The 25,279-nt window shown below is 35.8% G+C and overlaps 2 protein-coding genes and 1 pseudogene across 2 annotated transcripts; 1 reads left to right on the top strand and 2 right to left on the bottom strand.

Moving 5' to 3' along the window:
* Window positions 1-382: 382 nt before the first annotated feature.
* On the bottom strand, window positions 383-1,557 carry LOC125203461 (pentatricopeptide repeat-containing protein At1g77360, mitochondrial-like; annotated as a pseudogene).
* A 1,588-nt stretch (window positions 1,558-3,145) lies between these two features.
* ABCA1 (ATP-binding cassette A1) lies at window positions 3,146-17,770 on the top strand. Its single transcript, XM_048103323.2, has 40 exons — window positions 3,146-3,399; window positions 3,777-3,856; window positions 4,163-4,334; window positions 4,625-4,707; window positions 5,586-5,802; window positions 5,931-6,163; window positions 6,298-6,358; window positions 6,453-6,539; window positions 6,715-6,947; window positions 7,031-7,145; window positions 7,212-7,301; window positions 7,497-7,717; window positions 7,813-7,925; window positions 8,608-8,714; window positions 8,829-8,891; window positions 9,276-9,362; window positions 9,682-9,780; window positions 9,855-10,039; window positions 10,248-10,302; window positions 10,380-10,451; window positions 10,652-11,359; window positions 11,461-11,639; window positions 12,057-12,267; window positions 12,609-12,692; window positions 12,917-12,958; window positions 13,042-13,138; window positions 13,427-13,554; window positions 13,630-13,734; window positions 14,129-14,275; window positions 14,591-14,848; window positions 14,928-15,063; window positions 15,231-15,310; window positions 15,426-15,533; window positions 15,846-15,996; window positions 16,257-16,393; window positions 16,486-16,560; window positions 16,633-16,930; window positions 17,066-17,199; window positions 17,311-17,369; window positions 17,451-17,770. The coding sequence occupies exons 1-40, from the start codon at window positions 3,292-3,294 to the stop codon at window positions 17,530-17,532; spliced, it is 5,700 nt and encodes a 1,899-aa protein (XP_047959280.1). The 5' UTR covers window positions 3,146-3,291; the 3' UTR covers window positions 17,533-17,770.
* Window positions 17,771-22,037: 4,267 nt separating this feature from the next.
* On the bottom strand, window positions 22,038-24,296 carry HSFB3 (heat shock transcription factor B3). Its single transcript, XM_048103150.2, has 2 exons — window positions 23,678-24,296; window positions 22,038-22,671 (listed from the first exon to the last, which is right to left on the bottom strand). Exons 1-2 carry the CDS (start codon window positions 23,918-23,920, stop codon window positions 22,231-22,233), a joined length of 684 nt encoding a protein of 227 aa, XP_047959107.2. The 5' UTR covers window positions 23,921-24,296; the 3' UTR covers window positions 22,038-22,230.
* Window positions 24,297-25,279: the final 983 nt, after the last annotated feature.

Here is a 25,279-nt window from a genome sequence, read left to right as displayed (position 1 = left end):
GCAACATTCCCAATTTCAGCTTTTAACACAATAGTCTTAAAATCACATACCTGCGTGTTATTGGCATCACCAAACAGATCAAAGTTTGGCATACAGTTGTCTAGAACAACTTTATTTTCATAAGCGATCATCATCTTCTCAACTGCCTCTATCCATTCTGGGTTGTCGATCTCTTCATCTTTGGCAGCCTGAGTCATTGTTGCGACAATCTCAGCCTTATCCAATATACCTTGCTGGGTAAGGCCTACCGAAGCAAGCCCAGTAGAACAAGCTAACTTGAAGCACTCCAAATTACGAATGCAACTTGGAGATGCATTTGGTTTCTCAACAAACCGTGCAATGGTTTTCCACATATCCACACCTAAATCCATTAGCTCATTTTATGCATTCTTCACTGCATTTGCATCATTCATTCACAACTCTAACTGCTCCGTCTGTGCGCTGCGCCTTGCAGAGGATGTCGACCATGATCCCATACGTAACAATATCTGGTTTGCAACCTGAATCAAAAATCCATTAGCTCATTTTATGCATTCTTCACTGCATTTGCATCATTCATTCACAACTCTAACTGCTTCGTCTGTGCGCCGCGCCTTGCAGAGGATGTCGACCATGATCCCACACGTGACAATATCTGGTTTGCAACCTGAATCAAAAATCTCATTGAAGATCTCTCTGGCCTTAGGAAAATTGGGAATTCTCTCACATCCTTCAATCAAAATGCTATAACTCTTTGAATCAGGAAGGAACTGATCATTCTTCATCGTATCAAAAATCTCCGGAGCCTTCCTCACATTCTTAGACTTGCACAAGGCACTAAGCAAGCCATTGAATGCGGCCAGATTAGGAGGCAAATAGTACTTCTTCGTGATGTTGAACGTGTAGACAGCCTCATCCACCTTCTGTGCCCGCACGTACTTCCTCATGATGATGCAGAACGTCTCGATGTTCAGCATCCCTTTGCCTCTCATGGCGTTCACGAGATCCTACATGATCTCGTACTACCTTATCTTGGCTATTGACTCAATCATAGTGTGGTAGGCATGGACACATGCTCGTAGTTTCTCTGCTTCCTGGCCCACTTGAAGAACCTGTGAGCAAGCATCCCAGCATTCTCGAACCGCTCAAGAACCTTCTCGAACTACGTCTTCGGAAACACGAACGCCGCTTTGATCAAGAACTGTGCCCGAGTCCTAGCCTGGGGCAGGACATCATGATCTTGCACATTCGCCAGAACTATGCAGCCTGTCATACAACACAAACCTGAAAATGGCCTATTGTAGCAGCGATATCTCATGATCATGATGCCCGATTAGGTAAAAAGTCGATAAATTTACCACCGGTAGGAAGTGTCTGGCCAAATAATCACGTTGTTTAACACATACAATCATCTAGGCATTTTAACGAACAGATGGAATGTAAAACTATAACATACATATTACAACCCCCTAGCTCTATCAGTATACTAGTACTTATTTGTCATTTGTTGATCTTGATCAAGCTATTAGCTATTAGCTCAACTCCAATTGTCTATACAACTCGTGCCGCAGAGACAGAGATAGAGAGTTTTTCCCCACAATTTTCTATTTTTCTGTAGTAGTAGCAATGTTCTTGAAATTTGGGTTTAGTAGGAGGGCCAGTAGCAGGCCCAAAAGATGAACAGCCCACTAGAAAAGTACCAATAAAATAAACTACTCCACTAACATAAAAGTCATGGTTCCATTATAATATCCATCCAATTTCTTGTTTTTGCTTTTTTGCTGTATGACCATTTAAATTTTACACAGTAAGTTAGTATATGAGAAATTAATTGTTTGCAATAGAAATATTTAATATCTCAAAGGTTGGTGAATTTGTTGGACACTTTATAAATTTACGTGTATATTAAAAATATCACTTCATTCTGATGGATGGAAGAATCAATATTCGGTGGAATTTCAGACTTTTGATTTGGAAAATAGAGTACTACTGCTGTCTTATAATAAAAAACACTTTTGGGGGATGATACGAGGTTTTAAGATATGTTGTTTGGTATGTTAAATAAATAGAAAAAATGTATTTTTATATATTAATATAATAAAAAGATTCTAAAAAATATGATAGTATTTATGACAATAACATCTACTAGTAGAAATTATATTTGTCATTGAATTTTCTAACAGCACGCAAAGCATAAGCCACTTGTTTTGTGTCATTATCCAGAATTTGACTAACAATCAAGTTGGAAATTTGATACGAGGTTGGCATAGAAAACCAATAGTGGGGTGCTAATAAACTAATATTACCAGTATACTATTGTATTATACTAGTATTTAATTGATTGGAGCACATTAAAAGGCTGTCAATTTTTGAGAGTAGTGATCGTAACACTTAAGCTATGGCCTCCCACTTTATCGTAACATATAAGATATAAATGAATTATTCTTTTCAGTCAGGCAAAATTAATATATGAGTTCAATATAGTGTAAGCTGTAATATCGGAGTGTAATTATTTAGTACAGTAATTTATTGTTTGATAGAAAGCACAACTAAAATTAAATATAACTAGAACTAAGATTTGTATTAAATATGGTATGCAAAATTTCACATGCTTGTAATAATATTTGTAAGGTTTTAATTTATTAAGGACGGCTTGTTTTGTAAGGATAACTTAAAAATAAGCAAATCCACATGCAATTCACATGATTTAATCAAACTAATGGCTTGATTTTGAAATCTAATTAATCTGATTAACTTTATTAATTATCCAAGTTAATTGAATTAATTTGGCTACTTAGATTCAAAATTAAGTCATAGAGTTTGGTCGAAATATAATTGATCGTTAAGTTTTTAACGGAATTTTTAACATTGAACCAAAGTATATTTGTTCGTACCAATGAAAAACTTAACGTATAGGCCTAAAAAGTTTTTTAGGGCAAACTAATTTTTGACTTTAATCTTTAAAAAATAAAAATTTTCTTTTATATTTTATTCATTTTTCTTCTCTTTCTTACTTTTTCTCCTCTCTTTTATTTTTACTTTTACTTTTACTTTTAGTTTTGCTCATATAAGAATATGATTGTAAAAAAATACTATATAAAGCCATTATGGTTAAAAAAAATAGATACCCCTCCGATAAATATCAGTTGACACATACTTTGCATCTTTCCAAATGTCTTCGTTCAAACCAAATTTCATTCTCTCTCTCTCTCTTTATATCTGATCATATGTTGAATAAAATGTTTGCTTTCCCCATTGACTGGTGTCTTGTGTGAGTGCGAGGCTACATAAATTCCGAGCTGAATTTCCGCCATGGGAGAAGAGAAAGAGAATATGAGGTGTTGGAGGAGACAATTGAAGGCCATGTTGCGCAAGAACTGGCTCCTCAAAATTCGCAACCCTTTTGTCACCTGTGCAGAGGTCTTCACTTCTTTTTCTTCTTTCTTTCTTTCTTTCTTTCTTTCTTTCACACAGACACATAGTAGTACTAGAATTGCAGTCTTTGTGATCAGGTCTATACATATATTTCCTGAACTGAAGTAGGCGATGGAGCTCTTGCATACTTCATTAATCGTATTTTGCGAATTTGGGTTTTATTTTACTATGAGTTTTTTCAAAGTATCCTATTCTCTGATTTCGTGGATTGCGGTGTTGTGAGCGTCAATCTGAAGTGAGGGAACAACTCTTAATCAAGAATTATTGTGTTTTTAGAGTCAAATTTTACAATTTCATGATTTTTGTACTATAGATAGGTGCAGAGTGGATGTTAATTCATGTTGTTCTATTTGAATTGACAGATTTTGCTTCCCACAATTGTGTTGTTGTTGCTAGTAGCCATAAGATCAAAAGTTGATACAACACTACATCCTCCGCAGGCGTAAGTATCTTGTACACTGTTGTGATCTTGTTCTCTATCTGCTTCGGGTTTATGTGATAATTTTCTCTATTTTATTCAAGTTGATATTTTTCTGCCTTGTGTGGAGAGAATAAATTGAATCATCAAGCAGGTAGATGTATCATGGAATCTTTGGCTTCTTGTTACAATCTATGTGACTAACTTTATTAACCCATATTTGGAGTTGGATTATAGATGTTATTAAGTGAACATGTTCCAGTCTTTGGCACTTTCAATACTGCTGTAATTTCGACATACATATTTTACTTTGATTGATGTCCGGTGCAGGTATATTAGTAAGGACATGCTTGTGGAAGTGGGAAAGAGTGACATGTCTGCACCTTTTACCCAAGTTTTAGAATTATTATGTGCCAATGATGAGTATTTGGCATTTGCACCAGACACAAAGGAGACAAGGATGATGATTAATCTGCTGTCAATAAAATTTCCTTTGCTGAGGGTACACACAGTTTCGTTTTGTTTTGAATATCCCTTTCTGTTCCAGGCTTCCAGCACTCCTGTGTGATGATACCTTTTGCCTTTCGTGTTCCTTTATGTGCTCAAAATGGTTTACTGTATTTTGGGCTTCTCTATGCTTGGCATGCATTCATTACATTAAATTTCTGGTTTTATTTATTTCTGTATTAGCAATCCAATGGTAATACTGCATATTGCTTGTCTCATATTCCCTGTGCCATTAAATTTTATGGTATCATTTATTTCAGTGTTGGCAATGTTACTTTGTTGTAGGTGGCAAGCAAAGTTTATATAGATGAAGAAGATCTTGAGACATATATACGTTCAGATTTGTATGGTGTTTTTGACAAAGTGAGGTCAGTCATGGTTTCTCTTATTCTTTGCACAGTATATTTTTTTGAGCGGGGAGGAACAATATGCAGAGATTATGTTTGTAATGCTACTAGTATCTATAGTCATCATTCTGATAACCACCCTGCTGGTCTTAGATAGTTGCTTAGAGGTGGTTTACCTGTAACAAAAGTCTAACCCTGTTTTTGGTTCGTAAAGTGACTATATGCACAAGGCTGCACAATGAAGGTTCTGAGATGTTGCTCAGGGCAGAGAAGCTGAAGTATGTTATATAAGTAACTTCGCAATGCCACATGATAGATGGGAAGGGGCAGGTTGTGCGTCTCCTGTTTTAACTTGTGGATAGTTGGGCAATGGGTCAATGGTTGAGCAACCGGTTTTGACTAGGCACTAGTATAGAATAGGTTGTAAGCTACTCTCACTCAAAACAGGGAAACAATCAAAAGAGTGCTTTATTTCGCAGGAACTAGTGCTACTATCGAACTGTCTGTGTTAAGCTTATAAAATGGTTGGATAGTTTTATAAATATGTTGTTATTGGGGAATGTATACCCTGGTGATGTGACAGATTTCAAAACAAACAGGAATCATTGTTTTTCTTTCTAAAGATACTGTTTTTATGGGCATCTGGAATTTTCTGTTAGAACTAGAGCCTGATGAATTCATCAGTGTTTTGGTTCTTATGTACTAGTACTAATTAAATTAATTTATTTCTTTCACTCCTTTTGCATCACTGTATTTGTGGATATCTGGTTTTATCATACTTGAGGGCTATCTTTTTGCATATGGTCAACTCTTATAATATAGTCCATGTCACCCTTTCTCTAATCAATAGTCATGGAGTATGGCAAGAAGGAAACTTATATTAATGTTGTTTCTTGTAGAAATTATACAAATCCGAAAATCAGAGGAGCAGTTGTGTTTCATGCTCAAGGTCCTCAGGTGTTTGACTATAGCATACGCTTGAACCACACATGGGCCTTTTCAGGATTTCCTGATGTTAAATCCATTATGGACGTGAATGGTCCTTATCTCAATGACTTGGAACTAGGGGTGAATCCAATACCTATAATGCAGTACAGCATCAGCGGATTTTTAACTGTATGGTTTCTTAATCCTTCATTTACTTTTGGCAAATGGCAGTTCACATTACGGTGATTCTCTCAGTACATTGTTCCTTGTGTTGTGCAATCTCAATTGCTTATCTTCATATTTCATTCATATTGAAGCTTCAACAAGTCATGGATTCATTTATAATATTTGCTGGACAACAACAAATGGATAACTCGGAAATTGAAGAGCTATCATCATCATCATCTCCGAACTCAACTTTATTGGACACACGAATCAGCACCTTCTGGACACAGTTTAGCCCTTCAAATATAAGACTTGTCCCATTTCCAACTCCTGAGTACACAGATGATGAATTTCAGTCCATTGTCAAGAGGGTTATGGGAGTGCTGTATGTACCTTGTGGACACTTTTTTTTTCATGGCACACTCTTTCAGCTTTTTATGTTATCCGTTGCTATTTGGAAAGTAGTTCATCTTTCCATGGGTTGGTGCTCTCTAACTTTTTCTCTGCATTCCTGAACAGGTACCTATTGGGATTTCTCTTTCCAATATCCCGACTGATTGGTTATTCTGTTTATGAGAAGGTACTCGATCAGCTACTTTGGTTCTGAGTGGAAGCATGTTTCCTGGAATCTTCACATATTAAACACTAAACACTGTTAATTACTCTTACACCAGGAGCAGAAAATCAAGGAAGGTCTCTACATGATGGGTCTCAGAGAAAATATGTTTAATATCTCATGGTTTCTTACATATGCACTGCAGGTTTGAGTTTTAGCATTTCATTATCAATTAAAGTACTGCTATTGCATGATCCGTTACCCCCATTGTAGTTTCGGTTGCAAGGGTTGGTTTCTATTAGCTCTCTTTACAAATGAGCCTTTTGTTTTTATATTTCATAGACAATTACAAGATAGTTGTTTCATTTATCCTTTTGTAGTTTGCTATCTCTTCCGGAATCATCACTCTTTGCACGATGGGGACACTTTTCAAGTACAGTGACAAGTCTCTGGTGTTTGTATACTTCTTCTGTTTTGGACTGAGCTCAATAACACTGTCATTTCTAATCTCTACATTCTTCACACGGGCAAAAACTGCAATAGCTGTTGGGACACTTGCTTTTCTTGCAGCTTTTTTTCCATATTATTCTGTGGATGACGAGTCAGTTTCTATGTAAGTATGCATGTTCAAGTTATATATGAAAAGCTAAATATACTTTTATGGTTCTGTACAAATTTTATTTCTGTATGCTGTAGGGTCTTTAAGGTCTTGGCATCTTTTCTTTCACCCACCGCATTTGCCTTGGGCTCAGTTAACTTTGCTGATTATGAACGTGCTCATGTTGGACTCCGTTGGAATAACATCTGGCGGGTATGTTCTTCATATATTTTGTTTAGTCTTCTATATTCAGTTTTAACAAGTTCAACATAACTGCAGAGCTCTTCTGGGGTTTGTTTTTTGGTCTGTCTTCTGATGATGATGTTCGACACTTTCTTATATTGTGCGGTTGGTCTATATTTAGACAAGGTAAAACTTCCTTGCCGATGTTTTATGGTCTTTTATCCCTAAGCTATACAAACTTGTAGTCATCTGACTGCACCCTGCTATTTTTTAACATTCCAAGGAAAAAATCCATGTTCTTCACTTCTTTGACCTATGGTAAATTGGTAATAGTACGGTTTTTGTAATTCATGACAGCTTGATATGTGTGTATGATATCAGGTTCTCCATAAGGAATATAAAACACGCAGTTCTTGGAGTTCTATGTTATTTAAGCACTTTTCGAGGAAGAAGAATACAAATGAAGAGTTCTCTTCCAGTTCACTTGATAAATTAATTGATAGCAACTCTACTGAAGATGCTGGTATTTCTGGAAAAGATTCATATAAACCAGCCGTCGAAGCAGTAAGTCTCGAAATGAAGCAGCAAGAACTTGATGGGAGGTAAATATAATGCAACAATACCTGAGTTTGCGTTCCAATCGATAAACAAAATTGTATTTTTATACCCAGTTACTTTGTATAATGTATCTCTCCAGATGTATTCAGATAAGGGATTTGCACAAGGTGTACACTTCTAAGAAGGCAAGCTGCTGTGCTGTCAATTCTTTACAGATGACACTATATGAAAATCAAATACTAGCTCTTTTAGGTAACTTATTATCAATATATTTTCTATTATGGGGGATATAATTCTTTCTTGGAGTTGCTTATTTATATCATGCTTAGTTATAGGTTTGGAGTTGCTTATTTATATCATGCTTTCTTGATGAATTATATCAAGGATTATCTAGGCATGGATCCCACTCTGATTTTATCATGGGAAACCAATTTTTAAGCATAAGTGATCTCTCAATCACTTTATTGACTCTAATTGCGCTATCCATAATCTTAATACATTGCCAATCAGCACCATATTACCTACTAGACATTCTTTTACTAATACAAGTTTGGTTAAGATATTCGATAGTTTATCAAATATTTTACCTTGCTAGAAGTTTCTATGGTCCGGTTAGTGCCATGTAGGACTGCTTGTGCTTTACTGGTACAATATATATTAAATTGGTTTTATCTTTGCAAACAACTTAACTTTTTGACAATAAGTTTCTGGTCCTGAACACATTCTAGTCCCTTTTACAACCCTTGCATTTTTCGCAGAATAATACTTATCCTCCTTAGGTGAATTAATCCATCCATAATTACCCATATGCTTTCAAGAAGTCACCCGCTTACTATTGGGATGCTCATGTATAGATATTGCATTTTCTTCTTTACAATGAATCCTTTGTATGGTTATCGTTTGCGGTGATTGAGCTCAATTAGATGTTCTGCAGGACATAATGGAGCTGGTAAAAGCACAACAATGTCGATGCTTGTAGGCCTTATCCAACCTACCTCTGGAGATGCATTAATTTTTGGAAAGAGCATCTTAACTGACATGGTAAACTTATTGATTTATTATGTATGTATATTCAGTTCAGTGAACTTTCATTTTTTTTTTTGTGGTATATATTCTTCGAGGGGTTAAACTGCAGTTACACTGTTGGTTTTGCAGGATGAAATACGGCAAAGTTTGGGTGTATGTCCTCAGTATGACATTCTTTTTCCAGAATTGACGGTAAGAAGTCCCCCTCTCAAGCTTGCATATTTTGTTTTTAACTTTCATCCCCAAAAACTTATTGTTAATCTCCCTGTTGTCAACTTCTTGTATTTCTATTATTTTCATAATATCACATAGGTCTTTATCATTCTTTTACGTAACTCCATTCTTAATTGACCATCATATAACACTCTTTTTTCTAAACTAACCAAAAGTTCATAATTATATCATATTTAGTTGTATCTCACACAAATGAAACTAGTATAGCTGTTTAGTATTAGTGATTTTTATTATGCTTTATTGCTTGACATGTCGGAGTTTATATCGTGGAAGTTAATTATGTCTGTTTCTTCTTCCCATTTTTGAATCAATATCTGCTCTCCCTGTATTTTCTTCCTGCAGGTGAAGGAGCACCTTGAATTTTTTGCTAATATCAAGGGAGTTAATGAAGATTGTCTGGAGAATGTTGCAATTGAAATGGCTGAAGAAGTAAGTTTCTTTCACAGTTTTAAGAACTTGACCCTCTGATGCAAATTTGTTTTCAACAGCGGTAGTGAAATCATTGAGTAATTGTTACTTTGCATGTGTTTTTCCATGTGATTTAAGTTGACTATTTCCAACAAAACACAAGGGGTATAAAAGAATGATTGTTGTGTCTATTGAAGTGTGACTTTTTACCATTGTTTGCTTTACATATCATCACATGGTGCTCTAATAGCATAAGGTTTGTAATGAAGAGCTACATTTTTGCTGCACCTGAGTCTTCTTATCGCTGACTGGAGACGCTTGTGCAATCATCTTTCATTAGGTTGGTTTGGCAGACAAAATCAATACTCATGTAAGGGCTCTTTCTGGAGGCATGAGGAGGAAGTTATCTCTGGGCATTGCACTAATTGGAAACAGCAAGGTTCAAATAACTTCTGTGAATATCCTCTGATTCTGACTATAACTCCTACTATAATAATTACTCATGTAAAACAGGTTATTATCCTTGATGAGCCTACAAGTGGAATGGATCCGTACTCAATGCGGTTGACATGGCAGATGATCAAAAGAAAAAAAAAGGGGAGAATAATACTACTAACTACTCACTCCATGGATGAGGCCGATGCACTAGGAGATCGGATAGCTATCATGGCTAACGGTTCTCTAAAATGTTGCGGAAGGTTTTTGCTTAATTATGTGATCCCTCCCTCCCCACCCCCCAACAGCACATATATGCACACACCCAAAAAAAGCATTCACAATTAAATTGAGAAAAGTGAGAACCAGCAGAACTTTAGGAGAATATGATAATTTCCTAGCAGAATTAATAGCTTGCAGTTATGTTTATATCTTATACGGCTGCATAACATCTCATGCATCTTTCAACAGTTCCTTTTACTTAAAGCAGCACTATGGAGTTGGTTATACTCTCACCCTCGTGAAGGTATGGAGCAATCACTCCAATTATGCTGTTAGAGTTCATATATCTTCCAATAATTTCCTACATGTTTATATCTCCAGACTACACCAACTGCCTCTGCAGCTGCTGATATTGTTTACAGTCACATTCCATCAGCAACATGTGTGAGCGATGTAATCCTCTGACCTTTTCTGCTCAAATATGGTGTCTCTGTTGGAGCACCTTTTCAACTAGAGTTGAATTCTCTGTCATTTTCTTAATATTTGTATTACATGCATTTTGAAGATAAAATCAACTGTGGGAACAATGCATTTATCTACAATAGGTTGTTGTGGCTATTCTCCCAAACACACACTGGCCTTATCTTTTGCAGGTTGGTAACGAGATCTCATTCAAACTCCCTCTTGCATCCTCATCATCCTTTGAAAGCATGTTCCGTGAAATAGAAAGTTGCATGCAGAGATCAAGCCCGAACCTTGAGAATCCCAACTATGGAAGGAGTGATTTTCTTGGCATTGAGAGCTACGGTATCTCTATCACAACTCTAGAGGAAGTGTTTCTAAGAGTTGCTGGAGGTGATTTTGATGAAACAGAGTGCCCGGTTAATGAGAATCCTCATGATACACCTGACAAACATGTTGGACAACTTACCGAAAATAATGCTTCAGAAAGGATGTCTAACACCAAAGTCTCTAAAAGTTATGCCAATATTATTGGCTTCATGTTCTCTGCAATGAGAAAAGCTTGTACTCTTTTTCTGGAAACTACTCTAAATGTTATAAAGTTCCTGACTATGCAATGCTGTTGCTTCGGTGTACTTTCAAGGTCTACTTTCTGGAGGCACTCAAAAGCATTATTGATAAAGAGAGCTGTTTCTTCTCGGAGGGATCAAAAGACAATTGTTTTTCAGCTTATAATTCCTGCAATCTTCTTGCTTTTGGGTATTCTTATGATAAAGCTTAAGCCTCATCCTGACCAGCAATCAATAACGTTCACAACCTCATACTTCAATCCTTTACTAACTGGCGGAGGTGGAGGCGGTCCTATCCCTTTTGATCTATCCTTGCACATTTCAAAAGAGGTTTCTATTTTCTGTTTATGTTTGTTCTGTCAAATACAAAGAATGATGTTACTTGTCAAATATGTTTTCCATTCCACATGTAAATTTTATCCACTGCATAGGTTTCGGAGCATGTACATGGAGGTTGGATCCAAAAATTTAAAGAAACTACTTATAGGTTTCCTGATTCAGAGAAGGCATTGTCTGATGCTATTGAAGCTGCAGGGGCAACCCTAGGCCCCATTTTACTTTCAATGAGCGAATATCTCATGTCTAGCTTTAATGAAACCTATGAGTCAAGGTAATTTAAATTCCGTGCTTCTGAATTTTTTCGTTTCAAACCTTTTCTATATCTTCAAATAGATTTATGAACTAATAGATTTGACAGCTGCTAAACTAATACAAGATCCCATACACAAGAAGTAGTAGGCGTTGTGAACAAGTTCTGGATCTTTATATAGCATTCTAGACATCCTTAGTAAAGTTTGATCTAGATTTCGATGCAGGCCAATCAGATCCTCTGAAGAAAATGAATGCAAATTAAATTGCCTAGTAGGACCTTTGAATCTCATCGATCATGTGCGACAATTTTAAATGGTTATGTCTCGTCTGCTTAGTGTCTAACCAAGTTGCTTGAAAAGTCAAATTTCTCTCTGGGTCATATGAATAGTTCAATGGTTGTTATCTCTTAGATGTGTTTACACTTGTTTTCTCACAGGTATGGAGCAGTTGTGATGGATAAACAGAGTGGAGATGGGAGTCTAGGATATACTGTTCTTCACAACAGTACTTGTCAGCATGGTGGTCCGACATTTATTAATTTGATAAATTCAGCAATACTGAGGCTCGCTACTCTTAATGAGAATATGACAATTCAAACACGTAATCACCCATTGCCCATGACAGAGAGTCAGCTTCAGCAACACCATGTATGTTTAGGATTTTTTTAGTTAATTGACTTCGAAGAGATATGGTCTTTGGATATCATTATTATTTCTTCACAAGAATCTGATTTTCTTGTTTACAAGTGTCTGCATTCAGGAGACATAAATGGTTTCCACATATGCAAGATTTATTAATCATTCTGATGTTCTAAAATAGTGAAGTGGTCTAGTTCTCCAATTTATTATCTGTAGACCATAGAAAATTCATTCTTGTAACTACATGGGCTGTACACTCAATTCCTTTGATTGTATTTTTGAGCTTCTATGTGCAAGATGAGATGAGATCAAGTTAAATTTATCTATTAACTTTTATGAATAAATTCTAGGATCTGGATGCATTTGAAGTTGCCGTGGTTGTTACTATGGCCTTCTCCTTCATTCCTGCTTCATTTGCTGTGGCTATTGTTAAGGTAAACTTTTTAGTTATATTTTTTAGACAGTGAAAATTCCTTAATGTAGATTGTGTGCTCAGTCAATTCCCTACCACTAGGATGCACACATTATCACAAATCTTGTCTGCAATGTTTGAAGCTATAGGCAAGCTCACAAGCACTCTAATAGCATGTTCTAGCTATATGTTTATGTTATTTCTTAAGGTGGTCTGTTTGTTCAGCAGTATATTTTCTTGATACAGGAACGTGAAGTAAAAGCTAAGCATCAACAACTTATCAGTGGGGTATTACTATTTTCCTTTGAGGTTTTAACTTTAGTTATTTCAACGCTATCTGAGCTGGCACTCTTCATGCTTGATATTTTCAGGTATCTATACTGTCATATTGGGCTTCAACATACTTTTGGGACTTTGTCAGCTTCTTATTTCCTTCATCTTTTGCCATACTCCTCTTCTACATATTCGGTACGCTTTAAACTTTATGCCATCGCTTTCTGAGTTACATTATTGTCGCTGTATATTTTCTAGTAATATCAGCTTTTATTGGCTCAAGATATTCTAGGTGTTTGCAAAAACTACATCGCATGATAGTAAAAGCTTGACAAACTCTAAGGAGTAGTTTATTATGCTTGTAGCTGTCATAAAATCTGCTACTAAATTTTCCTCGGTCACTGTCATTTTCTCAATTAAGAAACTTTTAGCTCAGCATTCCTTTCATGGTTCCATAACTTTCTTGAGTTCATCGTAATGCAGGTCTAGAGCAATTCATTGGGAGGGAATCTTTCTTCTCGACTGTCCTCATGTTCTTGGGATATGGATTATCAATAGCATCATCTACTTATTGTCTCACTTTTTTCTTTTCTGAGCATAGCATGGCACAGGTACTTGATTCTGAAGTTGTGCTTTACGTAGTTGGGATTCCAGTCAGTTGCTGAATCTATTTGTGAATGTTGCAGAATGTTGTCCTCTTGGTGCATTTTTTCACTGGCCTTATTCTCATGGTTATATCTTTCATAATGGGGCTTATAGCATCAACAGCACAAGCCAATTCTCTTCTCAAGGTTGGAATATTTAGTCTGAACATTAGGTTTATCCTTTCATAAATGCACAGCATTACAGACTAAAATTAGTCGGACAAGATATTTATTAATTTCCCTTTTATTACTGAAACTGTATTCATTTCCCATCCTTGAACTTTGCATCATATGATCAGCCTTGAAACATACCCCATTATATAGATATGCTAGCTCAAATTTTTGATATCTGCCTGCTCCTTCACTTGGACTTGAAAAATAATACCTTTAGTAGGTCTAGAACTTTTAGTCTTATTGAGGTAACATAACGAGAAGGTTGTTGCTCTGAGTTGTGTTTGATATTTTCACTTTTTAAATGTTTGTAAGACCATGCTGGGTGGAAAGTAATATGCCATCTGAGAAAGGGATCTTGATTTTGCAGAACTTCTTCAGATTGTCTCCTGGGTTCTGCTTTGCGGATGGGCTAGCGTCTTTAGCTCTTATGCGACAGGGGATGAAAGAGGGATCTGGCGACAGTGTTTTTGACTGGAATGTCACTGGTGCCTCTATATGCTATTTGGCTGCTGAGGTGCCACTTAAGCCACATTATCTCCAATCAGTTCACTGCTATTATTGTATAGGGTCACACTGAAACATCATATTCCAATATAACAGCTGGACTTTGGCCTTAGTTCTGTCTGCATCTCTACTTTATTGTTATGAAAAAAAAAATTGGACTTTCAATGTAGCACATTAGTGTTCTGAAGATTGTTCTATTGTTAATTCTCGGATCTTTTGAATTGCTTCTATGATTTTCCTACATGTTCTGCACAAGAACACGCTCTTGCATTTTATCTTCTTCTGTCGTGATATGTTACTATATTTCCTTTTCTATCTGGTGTAGGGCATCATTTACTTTGTCATCACACTATGCCTCGAAGTTCTGCTGCCTTTAAAGATAAATTTTGGAACATCTTCCAACTTGTGGATGAGAATAAGAAGATCTCTTACTCCTCCTAGTTCATCCCTAGAACCTCTTCTTACATCAACAATGGGAGAAAATTCCAGTCTTGAGGAGGACATTGATGTACGTGCAGAAAGAGACAGAGTACTCTCCAGTGGAGTTGATAGTGCAGTTATCTACCTTCGTAATCTTCGAAAGGTACCCTAAGCACATACAACAATAAACAATTTTGTTGAACTTCATTTAATCGTAATAAGTTGTACACGCCTTGTTTCAGGTGTATCCAGGAGAGAAGCAGCTTGGTCCTAAAATTGCTGTTCACTCATTGACTTTCTCAGTACACGAGGGAGAGTGTTTTGGGTTCCTAGGAACTAACGGAGCCGGAAAAACTACAACTTTGTCAATGCTGTCTGGTAAAACTGTTTTCTTGTTCTTTCCTGCCTATATGTCTCACCTCCGTGGGAAGTACATGTAAATTGACTAAGCCAAAACACGAGGCATGCCAATAAAATATAATTTCTTTCATATAATGAAAACTGACAAAAATGAAATATTTTGTTTTTCAAATTGTCGTGGTCAGGTGAAGAATATCCCAGTGATGGAACTGCATATATTTTTGGTAAAGATATAAGATCAAACCCGAAGGCTGCTCGTCAGCATGTATGTCATGGTGTTCCTGAATCATTTCGTATAAAATACTTAGCTTGGATAATAGATTTAGTGTTAAAAAGGGTTGAGATCTGATTGATTCTTTCTTGTTACTTTCCCCTGTCAGATTGGGTATTGCCCTCAATTTGATGCTCTGCTTGAGTTTGTTACTGCCCGGGAACACCTTGAACTCTATGCTAGAATAAAAGGAGTTCCAGAGTATGAGCTTGAAAATGTAAGTGGTCATTGAACATATTTCACATCTATGAATTCTTTGTAGTCGAAATCAGGATGTTGATTTGTGGTGTATTATTGGTGAGCATGTGCTTAAATTGTTTAGTGTCCACAAGTAGGCACTGTACCAAGTCACTTCGGCAATTTCATGCGACTTTTCTTAAGTGAAAAATTAATTTCCATTCTCGATCTTGTGAATACAAAGGTTTCTAGCCTCTTAGTGTGTTCTGTTTCAAAGCAAAACTGCATCTGCATCAACTGCTTTGTGATTGATGCAATATCATGTGATGATTGCTGGTTGTAATGGAAACAGGTTGTCATGGAAAATTTAGTGGAATTTGACTTGTTGAAACATGCCGATAAGCCATCATATGCATTAAGTGGAGGGAACAAACGAAAGTTATCAGTTGCGATTGCAATGATTGGAAATCCTCCCATTGTCATTCTTGATGAGCCATCTACTGGTACTAACATCTGTTCATTCTCCTTTCCTAGTATGGTTGTTCATATGCAAAAACAAGTTTGTCTTAGTTTCTGTATGTGTGTGTGAGAGACAGTGTGAGAGAAATCGAGAGAGTGGCCCTAATATTAAGAACCTTTCATTTCATTCCTATCACTTGATCCTTGTATCTAGAAACTTTATTTTAAACCGTCAATTCTCTATTCTCAAAGACATTGTGTTTGAGTTGAATGCTCCATAATCATTGTTGTTATCTTACTTAAGGAATGGATCCAATCGCCAAAAGATTCATGTGGGAAGTTCTATCGCGTTTATCAACCAGAAGAGGAAAGACGGCTGTTATGCTCACTACCCACAGCATGAATGAAGCTCAAGCTCTCTGCACCAGGATTGGGATAATGGTACAGTTCTAGAGATCTACCCAAAATGTGACTGGCTCCGTGTGAAATATTTATGTATTAATTCTCATTCACCTGAATTGCATTTATATTAGGTTGGAGGCAAGCTCAGATGTATTGGGAGTCCACAGCATTTAAAAAATAGATTTGGCAATCATCTCGAGCTAGAGGTAGCTTTTCCTACAGTTCATTAATTCTATCAATGTGTTTTCATCATTTGATCCTACCTCTCTCGTCATCAGGTTAAACCTACTGAAGTAAGCTCTTTGGAATTAGATGTGATGTGCCAAACAATTCAAGAAAAGTTCTTTAACATGAATTCTCCGCCACGAAGCATACTCAATGACCTTGAAGGCTGCATAGGACGTGCAGACAGCATTGCTGCTGAAACAGTGGCAGAAATCAGCTTATCGAATGAGATGATTGTGGCAATTGCGCAGTGGCTTGGCAATGAAGAACGAGTGCATACACTTGTGTCAGCAAATAGAGATTCTCGTGGGGCTTTTGGGGAACAGTTGTCAGAGCAGTTGCTCCGTGATGGTATGGAGACCCTCATGTCGAATTAATTGTCTCCAAACTCCCATATGTGCTCAATATTCATACTGATGCTTATGTAAATTCATATTCGGCCCACCATTTCCCACAGTATCTCATTGTCTTTGTCTGTCTTACTAGGAGGGATCCAGCTTGCGCTATTTTCAGAGTGGTGGTTGACCAAAGAAAAATTTGCAGCAATTGATACATTCGTCCAATCCTCCTTTCCCGGCGCGACATACCAAAGCTGTGACGGGTTGAGTGTTAAATACCAGGTAAACTTCAGGAGCATCCGAAAATGCTCGTTTCTATTTCCGGAAATTAGTAACCTAAGATTCATAGAAGCTGGTTTTGAGTTCATATGGACTTGATTTTGTCAATTTCAGCTGCCATACTATGAAGATCTCTCACTTGCTGATGTTTTCGGACACATGGAAAGGAACAGGTTAGAAGAGGAAAATTTACAGCTGTGTTTACTCATCCGTTTCTTCTTATTCGTCACTTATATGCACCACCCTTTCTGCAGAAACGCGCTTGGCATATCCGAGTACAGCGTCAGCCAATCCACGCTCGAGACCATATTCAACCATTTTGCGACTAACCCATGAGGTAAACCATCACATATCACGTTTCTCTACCCATCCATGTATAAGCCCCCGGCCCGATTTTTCAAGGGTGGTCTGTACAACTTGTTTGACTTATACCGTTGTAGATAATAGCACACTTGATAGTTTAACATAACTGAACAACACTACTTATTATCTGTAACGTTTAATTGGCCGAGTTATGAAGGAATGAGGCAACTATGAGGTTAAGTGCAATGATTCAGACATGTTATTATTAGAATTGGGCTCATTATTTCGTCACAAGGCCTTATATTGGCCTTGTCTAATGCTTATAAATAGGCCCACATCCGCTTTAGGGTCTAGGGCCCACATCTCCATTACTCCTATTATGTACTACTCCATATGTCTAGTTTATATGCATTGATGAAATAAAATAAGAGAACATGAATGTGAAATCTTGGTGCTGTGAGCTTTTGTAATAGATTATGGCTAATGTTTTAATTAATTATGTATCATTTAATGGCGTAATTAATGTCTGATGAGTCGCAAATATAACGTATAATTGCTATTTCTTCAAAAGTATAGTTTGCTAATTTGTCTTATTCAACTATTGACAAATTAAAAACGTGGGCACCGCATATCAGTTAACCAATCTTTTACCTAGGGGTGTCGAAATGGGTAGCGGGTAACGGGTATTCCCGAACCCGACCCGATACCCGTCAGGTAACGGGTACCCGATACCCGATGGAGTCGGGTAACGGGGCGGGATCGGGTATGACTATTTTGGATTTTGCGGGTATCGGGTATACCCGATACCCGCTCGGGTAACCCGTTAGTCCCGACATACCCGATATGTATATTAATATTTTATAATTTTTTATTTTTAATTTTAATAATTGGTAGACTTTTGGTTATAATTATTTACTACTTTTGATGAAAGTGAGACATTGTTGGTTACTTTGTTAATTTTTCATATTTAGTTGTTTGAATGGTGATTTGAATTTAGGAGTTTGGATTTTTTGGCATTGTAATTGAATTTGAATTTACATATTTGCAGTTGGTAATTTGTAACATGAAAATTTGAAGTAGATATTTCAATTTTTTTTAAAAAAATATAAGTTTCTAATTCCTTATTTACAGTATGTAAACAATATAGAAGGAGAAATTAAGCATTTTAACTTAAAATTTTGGAAACACACGAAGGCGAATCAAATAGTACAATTACATTACATGCTTCATCACAATTCTCAGCAAAATTAATTAATAAAGTTAAAGGGTTAAAGTGAGAATCTACTACATTCAACAAGTAGTATTTTGTAAAATATTATAAACTATACAAATAAATAAAAAAAAAGAAGATTTAGAAAAAAAAAAAAATTGGCTTCGGGTCGGGTACCCGCGGTGTCGGATGCGGGATACCCGACTCGGGTATCGGGTAATACCCGACTCACTGCAGGACGGGTATCGGGACAAAGTTTTCGACCAAGTCGGGTGCGGGTACCCGTTTCGACACCCCTACTTTTACCTTACACTAAATTCGGTCAGATAATGGTGAATTATACTACCTCCTCCGTCACCTAAAATTTGTCCCACTTTGATCTGGTACGGACTTTAAGAAATGTAATGGAAAATGAGTTGAAAAAGTTAGTGGATTGTGGGTCCTACTTTTATACTCTCCCTCTGTCCATTAAAAATGAAACGTTTTCCTTTTTGGGTTGTTTCATTAAAAATGAAACGTTTCCTAAAATAGAAACATCTCTATCTCTACTTTTTTATCTTTTTTATTTTACTCACAAAACAATACTATATAAAAACTCATGTCGATTTTTAAATGTTGCATATTTAATGGGACGGGGGAGTATTAGTTTTATAATAAAATGTACTCCATCCGTCCCAAGGTATTAGACCAACTTTCCTTTTTGGGATGTTCCAACATATTAGACTCATTTCCTTTTTTAGCAAAAAGCATCTATCTTATTTTATTCTCCACCTACTTTTTTCTCTCTTCTCTCCCCTACTTTTTCCCTCTCTCATACTTTACTCTCTCCACTTTAACTATTTAAATACCAATTCCTTAAATCATGTGCCCAAAAGAAGTGAGTCTAATACTCCGGGACGGAGGGAGTAAGTAGGAAAGAGTTAGTGGAATATGGGGTCCGCTACCAAAAATGGTAAAAGTGAAATAAGACAAATTTTGGAGGACTGATAAAAATAGAAAAATGAGATAAATTTTCAGGGACGGAGGTAGTAACTTGTATAAAATTATGCACAAGTTGTATGCGTTAGCATCAAAACTTCTCAACACAGCTTCAACACAGTATCAATACAATATCAACACAGTGTAAAATTTCAAGATTTTAATGTTAACACAGTATCAACACAATATCAACACAACATCAATCATTGACTACCGTTGAAATTCTGTTGACATTTACCTGTTGATGTTTTTTTGTAATCTGTTGACATTTTTCAATGACCTAGGTCATAGTTTTGAGTTTGTACTCCCTCCGTCCCATAAAAGTTGAGACAAAACTTTTGGACACGGAGGTTAAGAATTTATATTAAATAAATAGGAGAGATGAAAAAAGTAGGAAAGATAAGAGAGAATAAAGTAAATGATGGAACAAAAAAAAGAGTGATTAGATGTTTTGTCTTTTGTTAAAGAAGTAAATGACTCAACTTTGTTGGGACGGACTAAAAGGAATACGACTCAACTTTTATGGGACGGAGGGAGTACAATATTTAGAGTTTTCATTTAATCATATTCCTTTATTAGATATATCAAATCTCTTAATTAAATTGCAGGAGTATTAACATTATGGTCGGCCTCTAGTTATGTAATTTATGTAACCGTGTTTTTTCTTCCACCCAAGGTTCAAACTATGTCTAGAAAGCATCAAAAGTTGAAAACTTAAGTATACTTGATTACTAATATTCCGGTCACTTAGTTGATTAGTAGACTAGTGTACGGCAAACAATGTGACGATTAAAGGTGTGTTTAGGAGCAGAGACTAGACTTAGATTATCCTTGTTGTTGGCCTGGTAATATTATCCAACTGTTATGGTAGGAAAGATCAATCTATCATGGAGGCTGTGATAGGTGGAAGGCCCCTATTTACTGGTAGACCATGTGTATTAATCGTCATTGAAGGCTTTGGACCATGTCTATTAATCGCCAAAGCATATGAAGAACAATGAATGAATGGAGATAAATAATTAAAATGAATGATTGGATGTTGAATTGAGTTTGACTAATTTAACGTGTCCATCTTTGATCGCTTAATTAAAGTGATTTATTAAAGATTAAGTATGAGCTAAAAAGTATATTTAGTTTGTTATAAAAATAAGTATAGATATTATATGGCCGGGATTTTCTATTTCGTGACGATGTGACTCATCAAATAGAAATTAAAGGTCTTAATTATATTTTCTTTAAATATAAGTTAGGGTTATAGAGTAGCTGGGAAAATGAATCTATAAAAGAGGCAATGGTAATTAGAAAAATAAACTAAACGGTAGCATCTGAAGTTATTAAATGCAAACCAAGTAATGGTACATTATTCGATTAGCGTGTGTACACTAGGAGGAATAACTATTTTTGCGGTTTTAGGTAGTTGGAACATGTTAATTAAACACGTATTATGCATTTAATCTCATCAATGTCCATTTCCTTTGTTTTAGTCAAATATATAGTACTAATACTATATAGTAATAACTAATAAGCGACTTTGTCAAATGCAGTTATCGTGTATTGTATTGATTCACTTGATATCCACGAAGGAAGAACCAAAATTTCCACAATATGACCATTGGAAGTTTCTCTTCAGTCTTAAGATTTGTCGTCTTTCATATGCCACCATTTTCCATTTAAACAAAAGTCAATTACACTGTTCACATACTTGAATAAATAAAGCTTGCATTGCCTCAAAGTTATTGACTTTTTATAATGGCTTCACATAAACTCTTTTACTATTGCTAGGTTCAGATGTCAAATTTCATTGAATATTACCAATTGGTTTGTTAATTTAGATGAAGCTTGTTTTCCAAATTGGATTAAAGATTTTCGATGGGATGTGTCAACTTCTAACAAGCCCATCAGCCACAATTATATCGTCTGATTCTTCTGCTATATAGAGTAAGATTTTGTGAGTAAAAATTTAGTGGCCTGAACTGGTGTATTCAACCAATAACAAATTTCAGAAAGAGAGAGAAAAAGAAGAAAGACTATTTCTGCAATTGTGAATTTGTGATTGATAGGACTTACCATGTGATATATTTAGACCACTAAATTTTTATTTAGATTTTAGGCTAAGTTGCAATTAATTATGATATTACTTCCCAATATTGCGCCCAAACTAAATTCTCATTAATGTGTAAGAACTTGATTCGAGAATCAAATTAAAGATGAGTATTTAGAACTTGGAGGAGAACCATTGGGCATTAAAACATCATATGTACTTACAACATGATGTTATAATTAAGAAGAAATTAGAACTTAGCAACAACCATCAATTTTATATGTATTTCAAAATATTGAGATAATTAAGTGTTATGCAAACAAATTTGAGCATTATATATATCACATTGGCAAATGTAGCTATTTATGAACTGTATCCTTTACAGTTCTTGTTTCTCACACAGTATCTTTGAATTACACAATCTACACAAGTTGGGTGATTTTCCACCCAAATATGAGCCTAATTAAAGTTAAATTTTGTTGAAAACCCTAGCACACAAAAATCAATTATTTGCATGAATGAGCATTCCAGCAGCAGCCTTACTTATTTCATGAGCCCTCTTTCTCTTCTTCACTCCCAATCTCACTCCGAATAGCTTTGGCCCTTCCTCCGCCTCCCCCTCCGCCTCGGCGTTCTCCACCAAATCAAGAAGTTGTTTGCATTTCTTCTTCATGAAGGCCAGCTCCGAATTCAAGACTCCATTCTCTTGCTTAAGCCTTTTGTTCTCATCAATGAGGGTAGTGAATTCCGACGAGGATGACGTCGATGATGATCGCTGCTCCTCATCCTTCGACTGTGGCCGTGCTTCTGTTGCTTGTACATTCTTCTGTGGCTTGTTGTACCACGCCTTTCTCCGGCGGATCTCGCATAGTTGGTCCCTTTCACCTTTCCGGAACTTGTCGTTGCTGAACTCCCATCGGTTGGTTGCAACTTTGTGAAAACCCTATAAGTTTAATTAATTTACCAAATGAATTAATGATTTCAAAATTTATCAAAAAATAAAATTGAATACGCAGACGTGATCAGGTCCATAAATGAAATTCTATCAAAAATCAAAGCAAATCTCAGTCATTGAATCTTGTGATGTAACCGTTAGATTAATGTCACGTGTCATCTAATTATGTAGATTGTGTAGTCTTATAATGTAGCTCGACTAATAGTGTAACGCGCTTTATTCTAATAATGTGGATTATGTAGTCTAATAATGTAACTCGACTAATTATGTAACAATTTTACTCTGATAATGTAGCTATTTGCTTTGATTTTTAACATGATTTTACTTATGGACCATAGTGTGCACGTACGCTCATGTGTATTGATTAACAACATCTTAAATGAAATTGTTAACAATATTAGTAATTTATATAATTGGGTAATGAAATTATCCGTAGGTGGATGATGATAGGTCATCTCCAAAGCACGTGGTTATGCCACTAGATTAACTTCAATGATGGATATACATACAACCACCATGTTATATATATATGGTTTATTACTTTTGCAAGTAGTCCCTGAAAGCTGCTTAATCTTCGTCCTAATTTATTGATTATATTAAATCATATACACGTACACGTCTTAAATTAATAGTATATCATTCAAAAAATAATTCATGTTCATATAATCACACAAAATTAAGTATAATTATTTAAAAGGGGTCCATTAAATTAGTTTTTCTCGACAATATGATTAAGACAAACGATTATGATTTATGAACCATAGGTTTAATATAACAAAAGAAAATCACACAACTTTTTTGAAACGAAATAGGGACAAGTGTTATTAAATAACATGATCATATTATATAAATAAATTAATAACGTCTATCACGAGAAATATAATAGTACTAATTTGCCTAGAAAAGAATCATAGAAAACCAATATTACCAAAAAACAGTGTATGCCCACTTGGAAAAAAAAGCAAGAAATGAATAAAAAAATAAAAAAACTTACATAAGTGTTGAGCTGCCTAACAAAGCTGGAGAAATTGCTGTGTTTGAAGAGGGTAGGCAGCAAATCCCTAGCAAACTCCGCCGGCTGCCACACCACGAAAGCCGTGCCATCGGCGTTCCACGATACGACGTCGTCCGTCTCCGGATCCTCCACCAGCATGTAGGTCTTGAGCAGGAACGGTGGCGGCGACGCTTTCCTCAAGTACTCCACCACCGCCTTCTCTCGCTCTCCTGCCTCCATCATATGGATATAAATATATATACAATTTTGTTTATAATTATATATGTATGTATGTGTGTGTTAGTTAGTTAGAGAGTTAGGCGGAGAGGTGGTGGCGGAGGGCGGCGGAGAAGAGAAGCAGGGCGGTTAGAAACTCCCAACCCCAGCAATAGAAGCCCAACACGACTGATCCACAGTTCATGAGAAATGCAACACCTACTTTTCTCTCTCCTTTGATCACACAATCAACCAAATCGCCCTATGCGTATAAAACATACTCCCTATATATATTTGTGTGTAAACGTAATACTCCTATTTAATTGAGAGAGGGAGAGAGAGAGTTGTGAAGATAAACGTGTTAAGTGTAAACACTATTTTTATAATGTGGAGAAGTATGTATTTCTTTCGTGTACATGTAACATGTCCATTGTAAATAGACGAATTGAAGTTGGAATTTAATAAAGAAGATTGATGAATTTTGGTAGCAGACAGATGACTTTTGGTAGCCAATGATTTTCGACTTTGAAAGTCCAGTCAAGTTTTTTTAATATTCATGGAAATGCGCAACCCCTTCCAACTTCTAACAGATTACATCACAATTACTGTGTTAATAATGGAATTCTTTTTGTTAATCCATCTAATTAGTCTTTCGGAAACGATTTTGATATTTCTGATGTAGTACTAATATATATCTCATATTTAATTTTTAAGATTTAATTTGTTGTGAAACTAGGATTAATTGTTTATTAAACTAGCTTGATTAGAAGAAAAAAAAATCTTCTAGAAGGCAAGGCGTGGTCTTCTTATTAGATTATAAAGTGTAAAACTAATTAATGCGCAAGACCATAGCATACACGTCGATAAAAACAGTAAATATTATAGTATTATGACCAATTCGATTGAATTCTACCGCAATATTATGTAAATACTAATCTTCAGTTGTTATTTTACCGGTACAAATTTTGCACTGTTTTATGTGGCGACATATTTATGAATATTAAACAAAATGAGTATTAACACAATGTTTTTTGTAAAGAAAATTTATAGGAGTAAATTTTATTTTTCTCTACATACAATTGCACCGACTGTAATTAAGCACATAATCATTCAATTGAATTCCTAGTAATTAATTAAGGAGCTAAGGTGGGGTATTAAGAATTTATTAATCTATAGATATACTTAGTTTATATAGTTCCAACTTAAACTCGATTATGATTTGGATTATTCTCTGCTACAGGTGACCTTTGTTGACTTTAAGATATTACCTCTCTCTCTCTCTCCCATTTAATCATTTGTCTAGATTATCTCTTCCTAATGACATTAACTGCATTTGGCCACTAATCCAATTCAACTTCATAATGAAGGGAAAAAAAGGGATATTGT

Source organism: Salvia hispanica, chromosome 6 (assembly GCF_029641045.1).
Source record: "Salvia hispanica isolate PSC_SH4W2 chromosome 6, Shi_PSC_v1, whole genome shotgun sequence".
Classification (NCBI taxonomy): domain Eukaryota; kingdom Viridiplantae; phylum Streptophyta; class Magnoliopsida; order Lamiales; family Lamiaceae; genus Salvia; species Salvia hispanica.
Note: the sequence above shows the minus strand (reverse complement) of the source record. Positions and strands in the feature narration are given on the sequence as shown.

What these genes read in the sequence shown, in the direction of transcription:
- HSFB3 (XM_048103150.2), bottom strand. Translation starts at nt 23,920, where the DNA reads ATGATGGAGGCAGGAGAGCGAGAGAAGGCGGTGGTGGAGTACTTGAGG. An exon ending in TTAGGCAGCTCAACACTTAT is followed by an intron (nt 22,672 to 23,677) that starts GTAAGTTTTTTT and finishes TTAAACTTATAG; the next exon opens with GGTTTTCACAAAGTTGCAAC.
- ABCA1 (XM_048103323.2), top strand. Translation starts at nt 3,292, where the DNA reads ATGGGAGAAGAGAAAGAGAATATGAGGTGTTGGAGGAGACAATTGAAG. An exon ending in ACACTACATCCTCCGCAGGC is followed by an intron (nt 3,857 to 4,162) that starts GTAAGTATCTTG and finishes TGTCCGGTGCAG; the next exon opens with GTATATTAGTAAGGACATGC. An exon ending in AGAGCAGTTGCTCCGTGATG is followed by an intron (nt 16,931 to 17,065) that starts GTATGGAGACCC and finishes CTGTCTTACTAG; the next exon opens with GAGGGATCCAGCTTGCGCTA.